The sequence below is a fragment of the Macrosteles quadrilineatus genome, unplaced genomic scaffold (genome assembly GCF_028750875.1).
Source record: "Macrosteles quadrilineatus isolate MER2022 unplaced genomic scaffold, UCM_ALF_1.0 Scaffold_2__2_contigs__length_208266976, whole genome shotgun sequence".
Classification (NCBI taxonomy): Eukaryota; Metazoa; Arthropoda; class Insecta; order Hemiptera; family Cicadellidae; genus Macrosteles; species Macrosteles quadrilineatus.
The window spans coordinates 147,846,953-147,871,075 of NW_026542595.1; the positions used below are offsets into that span (position 1 = coordinate 147,846,953).

General features: G+C 36.1%; 1 protein-coding gene across 1 annotated transcript in view; it reads left to right on the plus strand.

The window, feature by feature from the left end:
- Positions 1-18,796: 18,796 nt before the first annotated feature.
- Positions 18,797-24,123, plus strand: part of LOC128986515 (mitochondrial genome maintenance exonuclease 1-like) — a 29,883-nt gene continuing 24,556 nt past the window's right edge. The window contains exons 1-2 of the mRNA XM_054406922.1: positions 18,797-19,086; positions 21,424-21,910. Coding sequence (XP_054262897.1) covers positions 18,913-19,086; positions 21,424-21,910 — 661 coding nt within the window. The 5' untranslated portion in view covers positions 18,797-18,912. The remainder of the gene's footprint in view (positions 19,087-21,423; positions 21,911-24,123) is intronic.

Below are 24,123 nucleotides of genomic sequence, written 5' to 3' on the forward strand. Positions count from 1 at the left end.
ATGGAGACGCCAAAGAGTGTTGAAGACCAAAAGATCGCGCAGGAAGGAAATCCAGAGGTAAGTGAAAATATTGAAAAACATGACAAGCTCGCGTTTATAAATCTAAATCTTTTTGACGAGGACATGGTTTTGATAAAAAAACATAAAATTAACGGAAGAGAACCTGTAAACTTTATCGACTTGTCAGATGTTCATTTTTTAACAATCGAATTCATTACACGCTCTCAACTAAAACAAGAGTACACTGAAAAGGAGTTGGAAAATATTGTAAATGAAATGTTTGAATATAAAGGAATCGGTTTGAGATTTTACAGTAGTTATACAGCTGAAATACCATATAACCCGAAGCGTGTGATGTACACGGATACTAGTAAAAAGTCACCACTCAACGTTTACAAGTACGGGTGTTTAAAGTACCATTTGGTAAATCGGTACTCTATCTTTAGTCAAAATATCAACAGGGGATCGGAAAATGATTGGTACAAAAGTGATAGTTGTTCGGATACCGAGTCTTTGCAGTTTACCGATAGTGACGGGTCTATGTCTGCAATAGATGATGAAGATGATGACGATGATTGTGAATATGATGATGATGATGATGATCACAACGAATAGACAATAGGGGTGGGGGTACATATGTAGGAATTGTATAATTGTAAAAATAAATTCATTCGAGGATCAGTCTGTGAGCCATGGAGTTCGAGAAAGCAACTATTCTTTCAACACAACAGCCGGCGGAGCAGGAGGAGGTGGAGGAGACCACGGGTCAGATCGAGGTAATGACCGCGAAAAAACCCAGAAGGAAGAACACAAAGGTGCCCCTTCCTCGTAGCACTATAAGAGAGATATTTTTAAAAAGTATTTTCTATTTGGACAAGGACTGTTCTAAATTCATAGTAGTCGGATATTTTGAAAGTTTAATGCGTACTGTAGGAGTATTATTTAAAACCGGGAAAAGCTACATCTTTTGGCCCTATAGTGCTTTTAACGATTTAGCCGTTCATTTTGATGAAATAACATCCTCTTTGACTGATGAAACTAAAAAAGGTTACAGTGTCACGACTAATGAAGGGGGATACACATTGAAAGTAAGAAAGGTGTTTGGTAATCTCTATGTGTCCATTCACGACAAAGAACGAGTGATTCTCTTAAACCGTGATGAGTGGGATCAGTTCGTGCGCAGTCTCCACGAAATCAAAAAATACCTTGTCGAGCTATTTACCAACGAAGAACTGATTCGAATGTTCATAGACCGCGTTTTGATCTCACAGGAGGAGGACGACGCTATTCCACCCGCGGGTTTGCCTACACATTTTGTAAATAAATTAGTTGACGAAGTTTTGTTTTTCAAGAAATGGTTAATATGGGATCAGTAGAGCAGCAGCAGCAGCAACAAAAGCAGGAGAAGGGCGAGGACGATAATAAAACTAAGGGACTGTCAGCAATAGTTGAATTTCACGGGTTCAAAGATAATCAAAATCGTTTTATAATCAAAGAGTTTGCTATAGTGAGTAAACATTTTCACACACATTTAGTTTTTGATGCTCCTTTTAACGAATCATTTTTAAATAATAAAATGTTGCGATCAGCCAGGTGGTTAACGAAGCATTTTCACTTCATAAAATGGGATACTCAAGGTATACCATACGATGAAGAGTTAATCCGAACTCTTTGTAAACCATTTGCTAAACTTTACACCAAAGGTAGCGAAAAAGTCAAGTTTCTTAAAGAGTTTCATGTCAATGTTGAAGCTATCGAAGAATCGTATACGAATTCTTCTTCTTCAAACTTACAGATGATTTGTCTTTTACCTCAGCACAATAGTGGGGGTAAATGTGCTCTGCGCAGTGCCAAAACATTTTACAAATTAAAATTCGAAAACTAAATTCATTATTTCATCAGCCACCAAACAAGATGGACACAAACGCTTGGGATATTCTCTCCTCCGAACCAAAAGAGCCGGTAGGTGTTTTAAATGATAAAATTATAATGAGATTTGCCGGATTTCTCAACTGGGATTTACTGTCAACTCATTATAATTTTGATATTGAATTGCTTAGAATGTATTTTCACAGAATTAACTGGCACATACTTTTAAAAAGATGCCAAATCGATGAGAAAATTCTCAGAGAGTTTGCATCGTATTTCTCTGCCGAATGTTGGTCTATTATCAGTGAAAATCAAACCCTATCCGAATCATTTATTCATGATTTTGCAGATAAAGTTGATTGGACTAACATTGCTTTGTACCAGGTAGTAAGTGGGAAATTTCTTTGTGATCACGTTAGTTTCATTTCTGAATTGAAAAAGGTTCATGGAAACAACGATGAATACGTTCTCGTTATTACTAAGAAAAATAAAAAGTAAAAAAAAAGTTAGATTAGCTCTATTGTAAATATGATTTCTATTGATGTAAATATACTTTTCAGATGTAAAATTGCTGTGTGAGTTGTGTGTGTGTGTGTGAGTTTTAAAAACCAAAGAGTCTGTCATCCTGTCAACAGTTGTAAAATCCTATACGGAGAGGTTGCCTTAAAAAGCATAAAACGTAATATGTTTTCCTCAGACCAAACCAACACTATTACTCACAGGGTTGCCGTAAAAAGCATAAAACGTGATATGTTCCCCCTGGTTTAATGTGTTACAAAAAAAAAGGTGAAGTCATCCGTTTTAGGTTAACTTTGACAGGAAACAAAGTTGGGAATAAGCCCCTGTAAAACCGTGAAATGTGTTTTCTTTGTGACAACTCTAGTATGGGTGTGTGTGAGTATGAACAAACATTTACACAGCATTTTTACAACTGAAAACTACTTAATGTAATTTAACTCTGGGGGTTGTGGTAATATTAATGTAACTAGGGTTGGTCAAAGCATATGTTAGTCCCTCTTGACTCCAGAGGGTTAGGCCTCCAGGGGAAGCCTCTGGGTAAACAAAAAAAGAACGCGCCATGACCCTACCTCATGGGTGGTGTGGAAACTTGGGTCAAAAATATTAATAGGAGATAGCGTTTTGTCTTTTGTTAGCTATCTCTATAAGTGAGGCCCCTTACATAATAACTATGCCTTGTCTCAGAATGGCGGGACACGCCTGACCTTGTAGAGCCTTGACGTTAAGAAGCCAGCGCTATTTAATACGCCCGCAATCGTTGCAAGCCTCAGTCGCTTCAACATGACCAAGCTAACTTCTACAGCTGTGCTCTTCTACATGCTCTTCATAGTGACCTGCTGTGTCGCTATCCGACCCCCGAATCAGGTATGTGATTTTACAATATTTTAAAAACTACCTGTTTAATAATTCTCCTAATACGCTTATAAATTAACCTTTGCAACAAGTTATTAACAATGTTATAAATATACACTATTCACTATTAAAGATTCTCCATTAACCATAACCTGTTTTTTTTTTATTTTTTTTTTATTATAACATAATCACTAGTACGTTTACATATAAATGGGTTTACTCTTTACTAAAAATCTAAAAGCTATCAAAAAACATAAGTTAAATTTTATAAAGAAATTCTTTTTAAATCAGATCTATATTACAAACATTATTTTTGACTATTTTTATGTAGCCTCCTGCTCCTCAGCAGTCCTCAGACGACAGGGATCTCTTCGCACCAGAAGAGAACCTTGACATGGTCGAGGAGATCTCCAGCGAAGAAGATGATACAACTGACATAGAAAGGGAGGAGAGGGATGTTACACAGCAGATGCTAATTAAGGCACGCCGAACTCTGTTGTTGACTGAGACGCTAGACTCAATAGATGTCGAGTATCATCAGGCTTGGACGAGAGTTCGTCAAAGCCTAGATAGGCTCATGCCTCACTTTCGAGGTCCAGCCTCGAGCGTATGTATTTAATAATAATAATGCAATTTATTTTACATAGAGTATTGATTTATATTATCAAACTGACTATATTTATCCAAATAATGAGTATGTATTTATTCAAAAAATATTTAACTATGGTTTATCAAGATATTGCTTCAATAGACTAGCAATAGTTATATTTTTACAAAAATGATATTTACTATGATAATAATTATTCAATATTTCTCCTTCTTTAAACATAATGTATGAATTTGGGTTGAGTCACAACTAGGATTTTTAACACTTCAAAGAGATTCATGTATAGGTATTTTCAAGAGCACTATTATAATTTTCAGGGTAACCCCCAGGCCTGCGATGCTGCGATGGAGGACTTTATTACAGCCATCGAGAATCTCCCTGACCACCTGAGAGCTCGGTTCCGCAGGAGTTTTATGGGTCTTCGGCTACCCTCAAGAGCCAGGCAGCAAACTGCAAACCCTGCCCCGACTCCATCGACCTCCCAAGCTAGCGAACCGGTTGACGAGAACCGACGAGTTCTCCCTGCCTGGATGCAGAGGATCCTGGCAGAAAATCAAGCTTCTTCTTCTTCATCAGGCTGGTTGTCGGTCAGGAGGACACCATCCAATCAGGCCCAGTCAACCAATGCTCCTCCTACCCCTACCAGCTCTCGACGGCCCAACATCCTGCGTCGCAGTTCGGAACAACCAACCTCAAGACCTATAGAAGAGGAGGAGGACGACGAGGACGTTTTTGCCTTCCCACCACCACAACGGAACCGACCCACACCCCTACAAGACATAACCAATCACCGTGTAAGTTTCTAGAAGACTATAGGTACAGACAAGTTATCAACAAATCGTTTTAAATAGTAAATGACTATAGGTACAGACAAGTTATCAATCATTTGTTTTAAATAGTAAATACTAATCGTCTTTAATTTTTTACAGAACCAGAATGTCAATATTGCTACCACTAGCAATGCAGCAAATCAGCCCCAGAGAACAGCTTCTACAGACCCAAGAAGCTTCTGGGGATTGTGTGGGTACTGCTGTGGTATGCTCCAACATTCTGGAGGTTACATATCACCAAACCAGCTACTAGTCTCCAAACGCATCTTGGACAGGGTGGACAACATTGTGACGGTATGCATTTTACATAAAACATGCATGTTTTATATATTTAGCACGACTAACCTGTTGTTAAACTCAAATTCCAAACAGTTCCTAACATATTGTCTGTATACCAAACATTTTTTAATTCCAAACTCTAAGACTCTCTGTTTTATTTTACAGAACACCAATGCAGAACTAAGGGAGGAGTGGCGATGTGACTGGACAGATCCAAGAGCATCCAATGTAGTGAGACAGTGGATACAGAAGCTTCGAGATCTACTTGTTTTCGTCAGCTACTTTGTGGCTCGGACAAGTGCGATCCAACAGCAATTGTTAGCTGCTACTGTCTTCAGAGAAATTTATCATTCCCTGACGACAGCCTTGGCAGCAGACAACAGGTTGATGCGATCGTATGCGGCTGAACACAGGAATGACGACTACAACGTCTATGACCACACAAGACCATCGATGGACCCAGGGCCAGCCCGAGAACAACATCTTGAGTGTCCGATATGTATGGAGTCTACTCCATCAGTGGTACTGATACCGTGTGGGCATATATTTTGTGGACCCTGTTTGCTATTTCTTGGAACATGTCCAACATGTAGGAACGCTTTTGAGGCGAAATATAATATTTATTTTTAAAAAAGTCTTTTCACTTTGCTCAGTAAACAGTTTGCAATCGATTTTATGCTTACCGATAAACTATAGATTTAAAAATTGATACATAGCTCACAAATGGATGAAAATGTAATTTTATATCATTTTATACTGTTTATTATATTTTACCTCAAATGCATTCCTGTATGTTAATATTATTTTTAATTGTATATATATATATCTTAGTATTCAAGTACTCTTAGTTTATTATATCATAGACTTGTTTAACTGATTTTAAGGGAAATAAATATATTCTTATTCTTGTTATATATGTAAAAATAACTTTTGTTAAGTATTAATGATTTTATATATAAATCTTAATAATCATTTATTAACACTATTTCATAAATGTTATGTAACATGTGTAAACATCTTTTAGTATAATAAACACATCATTTTTTATTCAACCATATTTTTACTTTCACTCTCCTTTTTGACATTTTACCATACTATAAGAATCATGTTATTTCAGTTTTTCAAAGAATGCAAAAATTAAAAGTAACAAAGAATATTCCATCCATACAAGATGGTAATTAGCACTCGTTAATCAACATGAAATAATTGATGTGGTATCATCGTGACAACAGTAACATCTCAAATAGTTCAAAGTACCAAACATATTATTATTAACATAAATGAGGATACAACTATGAAACAACCAAGCTTGTACAACTATAAGAGTGACATTTCATATAATTCAGTTAAACCTAGTGGAGAAAAACAGAACCATAGTATTAACACACTCTAGTGGACAACAGACAATATCAGCACACTCTAGTGGAGAAACGCAGAACCACAATCAATTTAATATAACCATAAACAAACAAAAATACATCAATAGGTTTAGAGACCAGTCGACCTAGGTATCAACACACTCTGGTGGAGAAGGACGGAACCACCTTTTTTCCCCAAAACAGACGATATCAGCACACTCTGGTGGAGAAAAGCAGAACCACGATCATCTCGTGCCAAAGAAAAAAAAAACATCCACGATACCGACCCCCGATGCCGGCCCTCGAAGCCGGCCCTCGTATACGACCTCGACACAAAGTCTAACATCGAGCGCCGTGGCTCAGTGGTTAGCGTTTCGGCTTCTCATGCCGCCGGACCAGGTTCCATCCCAGCTCCCGCCAAACACTTTTTGCCCTACTCCTTCCGCCATCTTTGTGACGTCATCGAGCTCTCGACCAATCAGAACGCGGGGCTCAATGCGGGGGATTTCTACTGACATGAGGCCATGAAATATCACCCCACGTCAGCTTGGCACCACGACAGATTGGCACCACCCTTTTCTAGAGGTTCCCATCTGTCGTGTACTGTTACGACTGATTGGCACCTCTACTGCCGCCGTCAGCTTGGCACCGCGACAGATTGGCACCACCCCTTTCTCGAGGTTCCAATCTGCCGTGTACTGTTACGACTGATTGGCACCTCTGCGGCCGCCGTCAGCTTGTCACCACGACAGATTGGCACCACCCCTTTCTTGAATGAGGTTTTAAAATACAACAACGCAGTTTTCTGCGTGCAATATTGAGTGGAGCTGGAATATTAATCCAATCCTTCTCTAAAGTCAATCAATACTACACCTGTTCCTCGTGAATGAGATTTAACTACTTGCAGTATTCAAGTAGAGACGGTAAATGTACAAAAAAGATGGTAAGTGGTAACCATTTACCATATTTTTTTGTGTATTTACCATCTTGTAACAGTATAAGCGTAAATATATGTTTTTAATGTTATAAGACGTTTCTTTTATTTACTTTCCATCTAAATAACGTACATTATAAATTACGTTAAAACGTTAAACGTTAAAATATAGTTCTTTAATTTAAAGTCAATCACTTCAACAGTCATTCTATAGATTCTTGTGTAAACCATATCAATAATACTGCAAAGGGCAAACGTATCAAACTGTTACGACTTCCCGAAACATTAATCAAATTTTAAGTTGATTCTAAAAATATTTTAAGTTTTGGAACGGTCAGAGTGAGGCAGAGAGTCTGTCAATTATCACTAATCGTCTTGTTTTCCGGGTCCGACTCCTATTGTTGGGGCGTACGTACATCCACGGAAACAAGAGATACTGACTCATAATTAATATGTTCAGTATAAATATGTAGCTTGTGCAACTTTTTATGATCTACAAAAACAAATATCATTACGTTTTTGGTCATGTTTTCTTTGACATTTTATATATCAAAGTTTTTATATCAAACTTGAAAAAAAGATTTCTATGATATGCAAAAGCATTAAAAGTTATAACATTTACCAACAGGGTGCAGTACTATATTTTTTTTGCATTTATGACAACAGCTAATTTGAACTAAGCAGCAACAAAATGCTGTGCTACTCCATGTGAACTGTCAAAGTAGGATTGTTTACAGTTATGGTTATGTTTTCAAGTTAATAAATCATTTGTGATATTGTGTGATTTGATTTTTTTTTTCTATTATTTATGTGCAATGGTAAAACATTATGGCTATGGTAGATGTGTTATAAAGTACTATAGCATAGCGTAAATTTAAAGAAACAAATTTAATTTTACCAAATCGTGTCCTTCCCTATTACAAAAGCAAAGCTTGAGGATAACTGCAATAAGCACTTTATGCTTATTTGCTAACCCCATACGAAGGACGGGTACACTGCTAGTACTATTTAAAACCAGGGATAACGTTACCTATAATTATTAAGACTTTTTAGTTATATATTAGAAAGTTGAAATGAATTATTTTACTGTGAAACCTTTCAAATTTGCGAATTTTTAAGCGTATAATAAGTAGTTGAATTTTATTTTTATTTTATCTACTTGCCAACGGACTTTTGCTCATTATGACTAGATAGCCTATCTATATATAATAACAATGAAAGGAATGTCAATTGTAACAATAATAAGAATAAAGTATATATGTGAAAAACATGGACAAAGAACAAACTAAAAGTAACGATAAATAAATGCATAGCCCCAAATAAACCTATTTTTGTTTCAAAATTTTAGATTCAAAAATACGCAAATTCTAACTACATATAATAAATCTTTTATGCTTCTTTTAATACTGTATATGATAGTGGTTTTTAGTACTGTATTATGACAAATTTAAATGTAAAATACTTGCAGTTATTTGAACTTGAATTCATTATTTCTTAGGCCGCGAACGCTAAATATGTAACAGATGTTCGTGTACAGTAGTTAAACAATAAAAAATAGTGCATTTCATCACTAGAGGGTACCTATTTAACAGTACTGTATTACGAAACATTTATATGTAAAATACTTGTAGTAATTTGAACTTGAATTCTTTATTTCGTTGGCCACGAACACTAAATATAAAAGTAACAGATGTTTGTGTAAGGTAGTAAAACAATACAAAATAGTGCATTTCATCACTAGAAGGTGTCTATTTAACTTTACTGTATTACGAAACCTTTAAATGCAAAATACTTGTAGTAATTTTAACTTGCATTCTTTATTTCGTTGGCTGCGTACGCTAAATTTTGGCCGTAAAAGTTTAATTTTGATACTTACTTGTTCTGTGTTATTTCACCTAATAACAACAGTACATTTAATTCTATCCAACATAATTTTTGTTGGAAATGCACAATGTTGAATTGTGTGTTCCAATTATTAAATTGCAAATTACATTAATTAATTGTTGAATGAAATGCATAGGGGCATTTAATTCCATCCAACTGAATTTTCTGATTTTGTATATAACAAACTGTAAATTTCTTTTATTGATTGTAAATATCTACATCACTAGAAGCCTTTTTGTAGTAATTGATCATTTAAACACTGCAGTTACAAGTTTAATTTTAATATTTTGTTGTACCAATACACCAGACTGTTAATTAATATATAGGATTATATTTTAAACGCATTTTTATAATATACTTGTCTCTTGTTACATTGGTTTAGTTTTTAATTTCGTATTTTATACTTGGTGTTTATCTGGTTTTTACATAACAAATTGTTATTTACTTTCACTTTGTATTTGCTTGTAAATAGGACACTACCAGAAGTTTTTGTAGGTATACATTATTTTAAACACTGCAGTTTTTTGTTTACCTTACACCAGACTGTAATTTAATTAAAGTAGGCCTATCATTATTTTACTACGTCTCTTGTTTAAATTATCTGAATGAATGTACTACGAATGTACATTCAGCTGTTAAACTACAATTCACACTTTAAACTGAAACAAGAGGTTCTAACCGTGAATTCACGGGTGAACAGAAACCACCATTAAATTAATTTAATCAACTTTGACTTTATATTTCATTTAAAGGGCCCAAGTTCGAGAAATTTTTTATGTGTAAGGATGTTAAAGGCAGTGGAACCTTCATGCCTTACGTCCTAAGGTTGGCCGAGGTTGTACCTGAACACGCAGCTCTCTTTCACGACATCTTTAATATTTTTCAATGAAATTGCGATCTGTTAAAGATCGGTGACAACCTCTTGGAATGAACAACATACATGGTTTGTTAATTAGTCATCATGGTTCGAACACCTTTAGTTACTCACTTGTAAAAAACAGCTATAAATAGCTTCACTGTCCATTCACCGCGACTCTTTTAAGAACGTAAAAGTAAATAATAAAATAAGTAAACAAAAATGTAAACAAACAAACTATATTGTCGATTGCATTGGCCAGCTGTTGTTCACTAAATTAATCAAATAATAACTTCCAAAACATGCAAGGTGTAGCCTTTTGAAAATCAGCCTGTGGGGCAGAGCCCTTAGGGAGTTCGTCCATATCAATACTTTTCGGCAAAATCTACACACTCTAAGCTTCATTTTGATATGCCATATGCCTATATTTTTATTTGGTAAATGGCCTTAACCGTTTGCATAAAATTTGATTGTATCACTGTAATAATATAATATACTGTTGTATGGGTAATATTTTTGTACTATTGAGTGGATGGATTCACAAGCCTTGAAATCATATTAAGTGAGACTAATTCGTCAACGTTTGTGATTTATGAAAGCTATAGTGACAATAGGCGGATGGTGGCCCCACCTTCTGCAGTAGCCTATCTATAAAAGCTATAATGTATACAGTATACAAAACTATAATATCTATAACTAATATTATGATGGTCAATTTATACATATCCACTGTTTTTGTATCTTGAACTGAGGTGACACATATGTCGTCAAATCGTCGTTAAAATTGGTTAAAAACTGTTTAAATATACAACTTTTAGCACGGTGTTTGTAACTAAACTAGCCCAAACTTAGATTTAAATCCATCTAATACCTGCTCTTGCTCTGGAGTGCTCTGGGGCTCAGGTCCTTCTTGGAAGTACCGTACCTAATCCTATTCATAGTTTTTGGCCAGCTTGCTGTGTCAAACACCCCATATCACCCCTTCCCTACTTCCCTCTTACCCACAAAATCTTTTCAATTTACCTATAGGGAATCTTTTGGGGACAGCAGACTCAGAGCTACCCACGTTCCCTATTGTTTGTTGCGGAGGGTAAGTTTCTCATAATCACCCCAGGCCGAAAGTCCTACACTCTCATATTTGACGAAGACAATTTCAAAATTTTAATCAGCGAAGCCTATTTATGACCATTAACCACAAGACCAAACACCAAAGCTACCTTAGTAAACCAGTATTTATTCACAAACAATTATATGTTTGCTGCATTACAGAGTTAAACCTCTGGAGTGAATAAATTATTTATTGAAAATAACGTCAACAGAAGCAAACGATGATAAACAAAAAACTTGTTTACACAAAAGATATCGTGTACAGGGATATTTATTCTGACACATAGAAAATATAATTCTTAAAAAAATTTGTGCTTTAGGGACTTATGCATGTGGTTTAAGTTTATGCCTATTGTAATATGTCATATGTACTGTAATATGTGTATTTTTTTATAAACCTGAATGATCAGTTCAATGATCAGTATGGATGATAATTAAAAGTTCAACGCGAAATGCTGGAAGACCAAATTACAATTTCTTTACGGTGAAGTACTATGTAACCTTTCCCGGGAGGCAGCAGGTGTTCAAATAGTTTCAACCCTAGGTATTCCGAAACGGACCTGATAGCATTTCCGTTCTTCCTAGGATTGTTGTTGATGGGTTTATGAAAGTATTCTAATTTTCTAAAGAGTTTGTATGTCTACACGAATGACACATGTTCTTCGTACAAGCGAATAACCTTTCTAATATATTTCTCAGAAGTTTCAATTTTATGAAAAACCTTTCATGACTTTCTAGTTCACGTTGATATAGTCAGGAGTCAATTTCTTTCAGTTCGATTACATAGTAAATATTTTAATTAAAGGTACCGGCTTTTTTTGCAACCTAGGCAACTAAAAATTTTTGTGTTTAGTTTTGAAAATTAGCCGTTGTCATCAATTTAAACAATTAATAGTACTGCACCCTGTTGGTAAACCTTATATCTTTTTAATGTTATTTAATATCATAGAACCAACTTGTGTAGTTGAAACAGGTGGCAAAACTATTTTATTCCTGCTCGTAAAAATTCAAACAAATCCCTTTTCGTAAGGAAGAAACCACAACTACTTCTTGAGTGCAAAAACCGCCAAACGTCTGCAAGAAACTCGCCAAATGTGTAATGGCCCTTTTAGAGTGATTTTTTCATTACGCTTTTGCTAACAGATAGCATGTTTATAGAATGATTTTTTTAAACTGATTAAGCATTGTAGTTTGAATCAGATGTGGCATTAGTTAGGGAATAAGGATTCTTCCATTTCGTGCTTCTTGGAATATACAAAATATCACAGTCAGGGCCCACAGTAAAATATGTAACAATTGCTACTAAAGATTTTTGCGTAAGACGAACGTACTATTTGTGATAATCAACAGCTTGAGCGAACAACTGTTAGTAAGAATAATGCTGCTACCTGGTTGCTACTTACTACTGCACTAAAAGAAAGAAACTTCACTTTTCACGTTAATTTTCACGGGTTTAATAGCTTTATTGTTGTTATACTTTTCCGATGAGCTCGGTTATCTACGGAGGCTTGATCAATTGGGGCTCAGATTATCGTGAGTCTGCATATGCTGTATTGGGGAAACCTAACCTCATGTTCAAATTTAATGTTAGAAAAGTCATTATTACATGTACCATACCATATTTACTCATATTAACTCAGTGTCTTACTTACAAAAAAAAAAAATGATTTCCATATTAAAGTTAATTAAAATCATTGAAACCCCTTTATTGACAGTACAGTGTACAGTACACTTAATACGAGTAACGTATATCAATTCACTACTGACATAATGTGTGCGGCAAATTTAATCTAAATCTGGCCTGGTTTACCTTAGCTATTATTTCCCTCGTGGTTCAATAACCTGGCTTTAAAGTCGGGGCGTCCTCCCCCCCATAACAGGTAGACGGGCAATCCTAATTCCTTGTTGACAAACAACAGTGTCTTTGTTACGGGCGACCACCAGGGACTGCTGGCATCCTCACGCTATTCAAATTACGGAGATTTCTATATTTGAGTCTGCAAGTTATGTGGCATTTCCAACTGTCAATTTGGTCTTCAACATCAACGTTGACATTAACAAACGAGCGGACGTACAGAGAATTTGAGGAAGCCGGAAAACTCCACGCTGGGAGGGTTTCGAATATTTTTTCAAGCACCTTTTATAAGATGATCCTTTTTTGAAATAGGACAAGGCCATAAATAAAAACTAGCGTCAATGCTGTGACCCTTGAGGCATTTAGGGGTCGTTTTTTATTAATGACAGTTCAGTTAACTACACCACACCATCTGTTTCTCAATCCTAATATTTGTAAAGTAGGCCTACTGTTAGGACCAAGCCTTGCTCAGTAGTATTTTGATTTCGACTAGTTTTTGTTATTACTGTTGATCAAGATTCCTTAAATAAAGCGTTGGCCTACTAGGAAAACACATGCGAATTGTTAATGTTAACACGAAAAATGATTAATTTAAAACGTATTTTATTGTTATGTACAGAAACATTGAGCGAACTGTACATTACAAAATAGATGACCCGGCAAACTTTGTACCCCATAAAAGTAAAAAAAAACCAAATCAACCGGCCACCTTCATAAGCCTTTTAAAAAACAATCACAGACAACATAAAACAGCTGAAAATGACTTTCAATTACATTACCTGTCAAATGTTTAATCAGCTGTGTCGAAAATATTTAAATTAATGTATGCATATGGTCAAAATCCATCATATTTTTCTTCATACGCATAACATACATATGTGGGGCTTAGCCCTAAATTTAAATACTGAACTGAAGATACATGTGTTAATCGGGTTAAAGACGAATCCAACAAATCATAAATCATTAAAAAGATCCAGCCGGTCTCGAGTTACAAACTGCTTAACTAACACGACATCATGGCCAGGGCCGGACTTACCTATGGGCGGAGGGGGCGATCGCCCGGGGCCCCCGGGCCAAGGGGGGCCCCGACAGGGGCCCCCTTGCACAGTAGTCTTTATTAATAACTTCAAAAGTTTATCAGACACTTACCAAATGGCCTTCTTTTGTAACAGCTTTATTTTTATTTTCGTTATCGTATATTTAAGGTTATTGTTAGGTACATTTTAAGGCATTACTAGGAACGAAATTCTTGGCCCTAAGGGACTTTTCCTCAGTTCCTTAGGCCTGGTCTACACGAGCATATGTGCTAGGCTGTGATGGACAAGTTTCGAAATTTCAGTTTCAATGAAGCCGCTCGCCCGAACGTACGGCCGCGGCGAATGAGTTGAAGGGGGCCCCACGCTTGGGGCAAAAATATAATAATAATGAAAACTCTTGCCCCAACGTAGAACGTAACTTGTAATATTGTGTTGTGTTAAATGGAGATTCACTAGAGTTCAAATACTTTTAAAAATAAAAACATTGCTCCGTTTATGTTTTATTAAATCTTATTCTTTTCTTTTACCTCTAAGTATATACCAATCAGGATTTTAAGGGGTAGAAGTATATTATGCGTTCAATTTAAAGGTTTTGTAAAATAGTAATTAATTAAGTTATGCGTCGAAATGCTGATCTCCAATTTAGTATTTGGAGTCAAAATCATGCAGCGCCAGTAAGATTCTTTACATCTATATAGACACTTTAAAGCTAGGCGCCCACCGGGCAACTCAGCGGGTGACGCGGCGCGGCGCGGCGCGGCGCGACGCCGTGGAAAAAAGTTGCCACGTATCCGTGCCATGTTATCTTATGGACTGACGCCCACCTAGCAACCCAGCGGGTGGCACAACGCGGCGCGGAAAAAAAACTTCTTCTCGAATCCGGCAGTGAGAATTCGGTGGAGAATTTCTTCCTCTCGTGTTGCGGCGCCTCCGTTGAGTTGCCTGGTGGGCGCGGGGTAGAGGCACGGAAACGGCGTCTGCCCCTCGTCTGCCGCTCATTCGGGTGTTTTCGGAAAGTATCGTGAGCCCTTCGGGAGTGTTCGGGTCCGAATCGAAGTGCACTGTGCATCCCCTCCAAAAGAATAATTCTCCGCGCTGCCCCGCGCTTCCGCTAGAGTTGCTTGGTGGGCGCGAACCCTGGAGAAGCGGACGGAAGTTTTTCTCCGCGTCGCGTCGCGTCACCCGCTGGGTTGCCCGGTGGGCGCCTAGCTTAAAACAACTAGAGTCGTCTGATGTTAACAAAAAATTACATTTATTGGGAGTGGGCGGGCGTTGTCGTCTGAAATCGTAAACAAGCGATAAGCAGAAGCAGCTGCAACAATCAATGATAATGAGCTGATAAGGGATCCTGTCTAGTCCTGTCAGTCTCACGCACTCGCATACACACACATAAAATGCCTTATCGCCTATCCAAAACAATTTAAATCACTTTACTCCCATAGTTTGTCCTTTTCCTTTGAGACTAGTGGTCACGTCAAGTTGGTTGAAATTGTCTTGCTTTTTGAGTTATTTTATTGTAATTCTGCAAACTAACAGTACGAAAACAAAGCTGAAGTGAGTAATGTTGCATTCAATGCTATGTTTGTGTTGTATTAATCGATATTGGAACCATTTAAACATCTTTTAGTTACTCATATAAATAGTTAGCTTGTGAGTGTTTATTAGACATTGCAAGATTTTGCTCGTCAATAAAAAACTCAAACTTGAAAGTCCTCAATGGTACTTTTCATGCTAGGACTTAAACATATTATAAAAACGAGAATGCCATAGGTACCAAAACCATTATGAAAATAAAATAATCAAATAATCACACCTACATTGTAGTAATATTGAAAAATACAAATCGACGGCAATAATCGATAATTTAAATACGTAATAAACAAAAATATATCAATGCTTCTAATCCAAATATATTATGGTAGCCTACCATGCTACCATACCAAATATGCCGTCACTGGTACTACAAAGCATTGAAACATTTGGTCAGAGTTTGTTTAAATAGTGAATGCAAGAGATTAGGTTTCAAACATTTTTATTTTTTGTGTATAAAATTAAAAGATGCTGTATATAAAAATATGTTAAAATAGTTATATTTTAAGAACGATTTTTGATATAACTTATTGCTTATTTGGCCTTAAATTGCTCTATTTGAAGCCTCCCAATCCCCCCGGAAGCCCCCCCACACTGAAATCCTAGGGCCCCATTAGAAAATTTGCCCGGGGCCCCTGAAGTCCTAAGTCCGGCCCTGATCATGGCATGTAGCCTATATCTAGATGCATACTAAGAAAGTGTTTAAAAGTATTTTTTTCTCAAAGTCCTGATATGAGGTAGAAAATCCATCATGGCGACCACTTTCAATTTCCATAGCTTTATATATTTTAATTCACGTAAATTTCACGCCTAAATAACCCCATTTCAGAAGATTTGCATACAGTATTCACTTTAACCATACCTCGAGTTATACATTACCTGATTTTAGAGTTTTGGTCCAAGAAGGAAGTACCGGTAATTATTTTATAGGGAAGGCCTACTTGCGTGCAACCGCATCTTGTTTACAAAAAGGTAAATTAAGTAATAAATTACAGCATCTCAAATATAACATAATTTATCACTCTATAATGCATAAAAAATATCATTTCATTGAAATAATATTAGTTAACTGAATGATAAATTGTCATATCTTTGACAAGCTGTAACTTCTGAATGAAAAAACCCTTTTTAACCAGGTTAACGCACACCCCCCTTCCGAAAAATGACTGCAAGGTTTAATTCAATTGTGCCAAATACTTTAGTAGGTATCAGACGTTTTCCAAATTATAAACTTAAATTTAATGGCATAATATTAAAAGCCTTGAGGAACTGTAACTTTGATTAGATGGACCATTTACGAAGCGGTTTGTGCTGTTAAGGGGATCCAGGCTTCAGAAAGTGAAAAAATGGCCAAAATTCACTTCTTTTTTTTATAGTATTTTATTGTTATTTGGTTATTTATGTACAAGAAAATATAAGTTTTATAGGTATCCTACACGTTTTTCATAACAAAAAATGTATTTTCCCCAGATACTACATGCGCGCGTCTTGGTATTTTCTAGGACTTCGATCGCGATTCCCCGAAAGTTGTGGTTTTTAGTGTTTTGTAACAGAAAAGTTAATATATCTCAGCCAATTTTTGCCCTATCATGTTGAAATTTTTACCAGATGTTCTTGATAGTATTTACAAACATAATTATTAATATAAGTCAAATAGTTAATAAAATATATTTTTTTATATTTGAAATATAGTCTAAGAATTTTGTTTTTTGTTTTTCAACCTTTATAAAATAAAAACTAATCATCCTACAAACAAAGTAATACCCAGGATTTCAGTAAGTGTACATAGCTACAAAAAGATACCTAGTTGAACAAAATTGATCAACTATTTTATGAGTTATATCAAAAATAAAAATGTGTTACGTTATGATACATAAAAATACATAAAATGGTACTGTGGTACATAGAGTGGCTACAACAAATAAAATAACAGTTTTTAGGCCCATTTGATATAATAAATATCTTTAAAAAATGATAAACATAAAAAATTAAAAAATGTATGTTCTAAAGCCTGGATCCCCTTAAAGTTAATGTTATTATCAATGTGTATACATTAATTGACATGCATCAAGTATTGACACGTTTCTGCTTTCAAACATCAGACTAGTAAGTAAAACGAAAAGGTGGGCCTATTGAGGGCAGCGGTGCCAATCTGTCGTATACTGTTACGACTGATTGGCACCTCTGCGGTCGCCGTCAGCTTGTCACCACGACAGATTGGCACCACTCATTTCTCGAGGTTCCAATCTGTCGTGTACTGTTACGACTGATTGGCACCTCTGCGGCAGCCGTCAGCTTGGCACCACGACAGATTGGGACCACCCCTTTCTCCAGGTTCCAATCTGTCGTGTACTGTTATGACTGATTGGCACCTCTAGGAGCGGTGCCAATCTGTCGCGGTGCCAATCTGACGCGGTGCCAATTAGACGCGTACCCTTGGTTTGAATAAGGTATAAGGTAACGAGTTAATGAATCTGGGAGTGCACACTCTTCACCTCTTCAAGCCGTCTTTGTGGCACTCCAACAATTAATTAGGCAATAATACACCACATGGTGGTGGGATAATGGAGTGACACTTCTTATTGGTGAGCTCCTACAATTCTTTAAACAAACACCATAGTTATGTTATCTTCATAAGTTGCGGCTAATATTATTTAGCAACCCTAGCAACCCATTGTATTGATATGCATAATCACATTAACAACATAAGTTAAGAATATGCATAATAGTTCGTTGTCAGCTTAAAAGGTATGCACGACCAACGGCAGTGCTGTAAAAATTTTGCTTTGTTATTGATGCCGATGCCCGATGGCAGCCTTGATACACGGCCAGGCCGGCACCGCCTTATAAAGGTGGCCGTTCTTGATAGGGTGCACGGCCACCTTAAAGGTGGCCGTGTAGGGTGGCTTTGCTTGATATTATCATCGATGTAAAATAACTCTACGATATTATTTTGAAATATGCTTGATACTCCTAAAGTATGTTTAATCTATGATGAAATACTACGTGACAGTAGTCTATTTTTGAAAGCTTACTGCTAGTGGTTACATGCCTTGCCATGCCATGTCATAGTCATAGTGTGTTGTGGTTTGTGGTTATGGGAAAATCGGAAAATGGTTTTTTTTCTGTCTGCCTGCAACACTTCAAGTTCAAACAAACAAACCCTAACCTAACCCGTAACTTAAATTTTCTTTCAATTTGTAAGAGTTAGTTTAAAACATAAGTAATTACACGTTAAACCATCAAAAGTTGTATTAAATAAACTGTGAATAAATAACATGTGTGACTTATGAAGTGAATGTGCAAGCATAACTTAGTAGGCCTAACTCCACACTATGATATCCTCCCGCTTACTAGCAAATTTTAAAATTATTTGTGACAGTACGCTTTCTACTAGCTTTAGCAGCAGTGGTAAATTCCATGTTATAAAAATTTTGAACTGTGAAAACAAATATTTGTTTGGAAATCTAATAGAAACTCAAAAAGAAAGAAGAAAGAAAATTGTTAAGGTTAGTTTACAAAAATCAGTTTAGGCCAAGACTAGAAAGGCTACATTCACTTCCAACTTTAATCAGCTAACTAAGGCTACTGGTATCTTTGCAGTAACACCATAGGCCTACTAGACTTAAGATATTCAATGAGGTAACTTAATAGGACCAAGTTATGGCCAATGTGAAGTTATCTGTTCAATAGGCCTTAGGCCTAATTGCCTGTAACGTGTTTACGGTAAATAATTACTTAGCCTCCTGTCAGTGGACCTTGCAATAAATACGAGGAAGTCATTTTTTAAAGCCTAGGCCTAAAGATCTTAAGTTAGCCTACTAAAGCCACATTTACATCAAAGTCTTCCACACTAACTTAAGTTAAGTTAGGTGCGACAATTACTTAGAAGTTGCTTTTTCTACAAAATAAGTTAGGCCTACAGTGACTTTTTCTTTCATCAACTTGTGGACATACAAGTCTTCCACTAAATTATTTGATTTCCTGCGTAGTGTCGGTAAAGATAAAAGAAAGTTCACCTTTATACTGTACCGGCTCACCCCTTGCTTTGCTGGATACATTCCACGCACACAGTTTAGTAGGTGGACGGGTAAATGCTAGATTAAAATAGGTTGCCAACCTCTTAAAAAAAAGTAAGGCCTAAGTTTATAAAATGATTTCAGAACACATTAAAGTCAAAGTCGATAATTTATTATACAGCTGTGTTGTGTTTTCCATACTGCCCTGTTGGTCTGCCGCGGACATGTCGCGGGCATGGGCTGCCTGCCCACAAACACACTCACGCACACACAGGTACAGCACCGTACATATATAGTGTAACTTATTACCTCACTAGAACCTATTGTTCGTTACTATGCAGCCGCAGCACGTATGACATTGGTAATATGGACATACTGTTTTTGCATGCTTTTAGCAGGACAACGGGACAAAACAAAAATGTCCGTAAAAAGGACTCTAATAACTTAGTCTATATTAGATTTGTTGATTCAGCATGCAATTGCCAATTACTTTGCTACAAAATCAGTTGACAGGGGTACCTACAGTAATTTATTGACATTTATTGGGGTAATCTTAGTGACAAGTGGTGGCGGGAGGGGGCGGCTAACTTCGCTGCCTAAAGACGGAGATAGTTTAATACGTCACTGGTCATAAAAGGCATGTCAGGGTGGTCGGTTGGGCTTCATGCGAATTAGTGACTGTAAGTCCTTTGAAGACAAGTGCCTAGGTTGGATTAGGTACGGTACCTACTTGCATATTTACTTCCCCGACGCCATTGACCAGCTCTTGATAGATAGACTGAGTCAAAAAATAACTAGGCTACCTAGATTTATATAGGTACATATTTACAAGTTTTGGCGGCAGGCTAAATGCAAATTTTATAAAAATCATCTAGGGAGTACTTTTAAGGGCCTTGCCAGTAGCCACTCTCAGTTCGTTTTTAAAACCTGAGGCGTCAAGGTCTTAAAAGTACAGGGGCAGTCGGTTTTATATCCTAATTCCCAACATAGGAAAGCTGTCCTTTATTGTTCAGTCTGCAGATAGGGATATCATGGTTGACCTTGTAAGTTATTGTGATCATGTTACTGGTAGTCTTCTCTCAGTACAAAACTGGAAATTGTAGTCTTTAAGTTGTTTAGAGTAATTATAATATGTACTGGTTGTATAATAACTTTAGCCTACTGTACTTCAGGCAGGTTGTTGGGATTAGGATTCAGTGCCAGACTGCAGGTCATGTGTTGTGTTTTGTTTACATTTCTAGGCAAAGCTTATTTGATTTGAACCACGTCTTAGTTTTCTCGAAGGACTGTTCAGCCTTGACCCTTGCTTCCTCCAGAGTTTTTGCATCCGCAATGATGGTCGCGTCGTCCGCAAAAAGCAAGACCTTGCCAAACTGCCCGAGGTCTTCACCACCACCAAGAAAGCACAGGGCCCAAAACAGATACCTGGGGCACGCCATGTTTAGCTAGCAATGGTTGCGAATTTGCCCCTTTTACTGCCAGTATCTGTTTTTGGTTAATGAGGTAGGATTTAAAGGCATGCAGTGCTGGCCCCCCAATGCCATACAGATGTAGGCCTATCGGTAACTTGTCGAGCAGTTGATTGTGGGAAACGCAAAATTAAAAGCTTTGCTTAGATCAGCTAGGGTGAGTAGGCCCTACCACCGAATTTCCCTCTTTAAAAAACATCAACTACCTTCGTGGCAAGTTTAAGAACTGCAGTATTTGTAGTTCTACCGCTACTAAAACCATATTGGGAGTCGTTAAACAGGCCATTCTGGTTTCGTGTTGAACAACCTACTTAACTTAAGAACAAATTATTTGTACTAACTTATGATTGTTTTTTAGGATGTAAATAAAGCCTTTGATGATAAAAGTATCACCACAAATTGTAGTGAAGGTACACCCAGAAATGAAGTTCATGATGATTATGAAACCAGACCTGCAGATAAAGAGCTCACTAAGACCAGAGCTAAAAAGTCAAAATCATCTAAAAAGTTTACTACAGATGTAGACAGCCAAATCCCTAGTAAAAGTGAATTACCAAAATTAACAACTGACGAATTTATTTTTAAATCTGCCATACCATTGAATGAAGAAAACTATCCACTATCTAACCCCGAAAAATGTCAGCTTTTTTCTCAAGAGTGTGCTGTCAAAAATGTTTATAATTATACATTCAGCGACTCAGCTGTCAAATCGTTTATGAAATTTCCTTCAGTTAGCAAAATAATAGAAGATACCATGTCGGATAGAAATAAACAAATATTGGACAGGTGGCGGCAAAATATGATCAAGGAGCTGGGAGAGGATGGTTTCCGGAAACAAAATGAAGGTGAGATAAATTATAGGTATAAATTATAGCTTAGAGAATCATAAAATCATTGGTGATTGGGTATTTGCTTTTAAAATGATCATGCAAGTTTAAAGGATCATGTTCTTTATTAATTTACTAGAGGTAGGCCTAGTCCAGTGGTCGAAAACTCGACCAAAATATGGAGTGTACAGGATTCTCTATTTTCGCCCCACGCTGTAAATAAACCATGTGATTGGAATTTCTTTCATTTGTTTTGATTTTTGTTTATATTTTGTTGTCATTTTTGTCACTAGCATGGCATGGCAACCCATAAGGCCCATGTTAATTTAATTTTTAAAAACTTCAAATTCATTTTTGTGTTTATTTTTTTAGCCTATTTTAATTTATAAAGGGATTCTGCACATCTACAGGAAAATATCTTTCTAACAGTATGCGTAGATTTTCCCTGTGATGAACACAAGCTGAGAAAAAAGGTTTTAACATGCTTGCCTATTATTATATAGATTTGTAAACAATGTAGTTCCAAAAGTCCGACATTGGACCCCTTAAAACCCTCTGGGGCGGAGCCCTTTTGATGGATCTGCACCAAATTACACACAAACCATCCTTGAATAATGCTTTATAATGCCTGAAAGTTTCATTACAATCTGTCAAGCGGTTTCGGAGTCCATAAGGTACATACATACATACATAGTTCCTCTTTTATAAAAAAACCTTGTCAACGACAACAATAATAAAGTAAAGTTCATAAAGTTCATTCATAGATTTAGTTCACATTACAGATTAATTATAAACTACTACTAATTTTTACTATTAATTTGAAATAACAACTTCACCAATATTTCTGAGGCCTTTCGCCAGCTATGCTCATCAGACACATCACAAAACTGAAGGTTATGTTTATGTTTAAAAAATACAATTATAAATTTTAAAGAATGTAACATATGGGTAGTTAAAAATAAAAACTATTCTGTTAAGTACATTTATTTAAAATTACAAAAATATATGTATAAAAATGAAATATAAAGTAGAATTAACTTATAACTTTGTAAATTTAGAATTTAGTAATTGTAACATTTTGAATTGGACCGTTATTATTATTTACCAAATTGCCCATTTTATTTACAAATAATGATTCCCATGCATTTAGTTCATTGGATTTTGTTATATTTTTTAGTAATTTAGTATTATTGATTGATATTGTGTGGTCCGTTTCTAAGCAATGTTTTGCTATTGCTGATTTTTCAGGTCTGTTGTGTGTTATGTGAGAAGTGTGTTCTTTGAATCTAGTTTTAATTTTTTTTTGTCCAACATACTTCATCTCACAACTGTCACACTGAATTTGATAAATGCCAGATTTTGTTGTATTTTCTAATAATTTACTTTTTGGATTTCGAAGAATGTTTTTAATTTTGTTTTTCGCTTTAAATGAAACTATTAATTCAGCATTTTTCTGAAACGTTTTCTTGACGTCTTTATATTGCTTAGTATAGGTAGTGCTTACCCATTTCTTCTTTACTTTGATTGGTTCCAGTTTAGTTCTTTTCTTTTTCTCATTTTTTTTTTAAAGCTTTGGTCAACATATTGTCTACAATTTTGGTTTCATATCCATTACACTTAGCCACGTCTTTTATGTAGTTAATGTTTAAATTAATTAAAACTAGTGTACATGTTGCTCGAATTCGAGCAATTACAAAGTATTACAGGAGTTATTTCAGATTGAATAACAGACATATTTACAATGAGTTTAAAAGAGTCAACTCAAATATTACTGTTGTGTAACTCAGATCCTGTTTATCTTCGTTATTGATAAACCTAAAGCATTCCGGACGGTTCTCTCCTTCTCAAAATGCCTCGCTGTACAGGCAACACAGGTCATTAATAGAGGGCCAATTGAGAACGAAAAGTCGTTTTGGGGTAGTGTAAGGGCGCATTTGTAACCAAATAGTTGAAGTTGTCCAGGTTCAGGTTCAGACTGTGTCGTTATCACGATTGCGCCTCCTGTCTATGTTTCGTTGTCGTTGCGTCGGAGACATTTAAAAGAAATAAACAACAAATAATAAACAAATTATAGCTACACAAAACAACCGTATGAATGCACAAATTTAAGTTACAATCATGCTAACACAATCCATCATAGCGACACAAAACAACGATAAATACACAAATTTAAAATACAACCACGATCCGTCTTGGGGGTTATGTTTACACAAACTCAAATAGTAAATAAA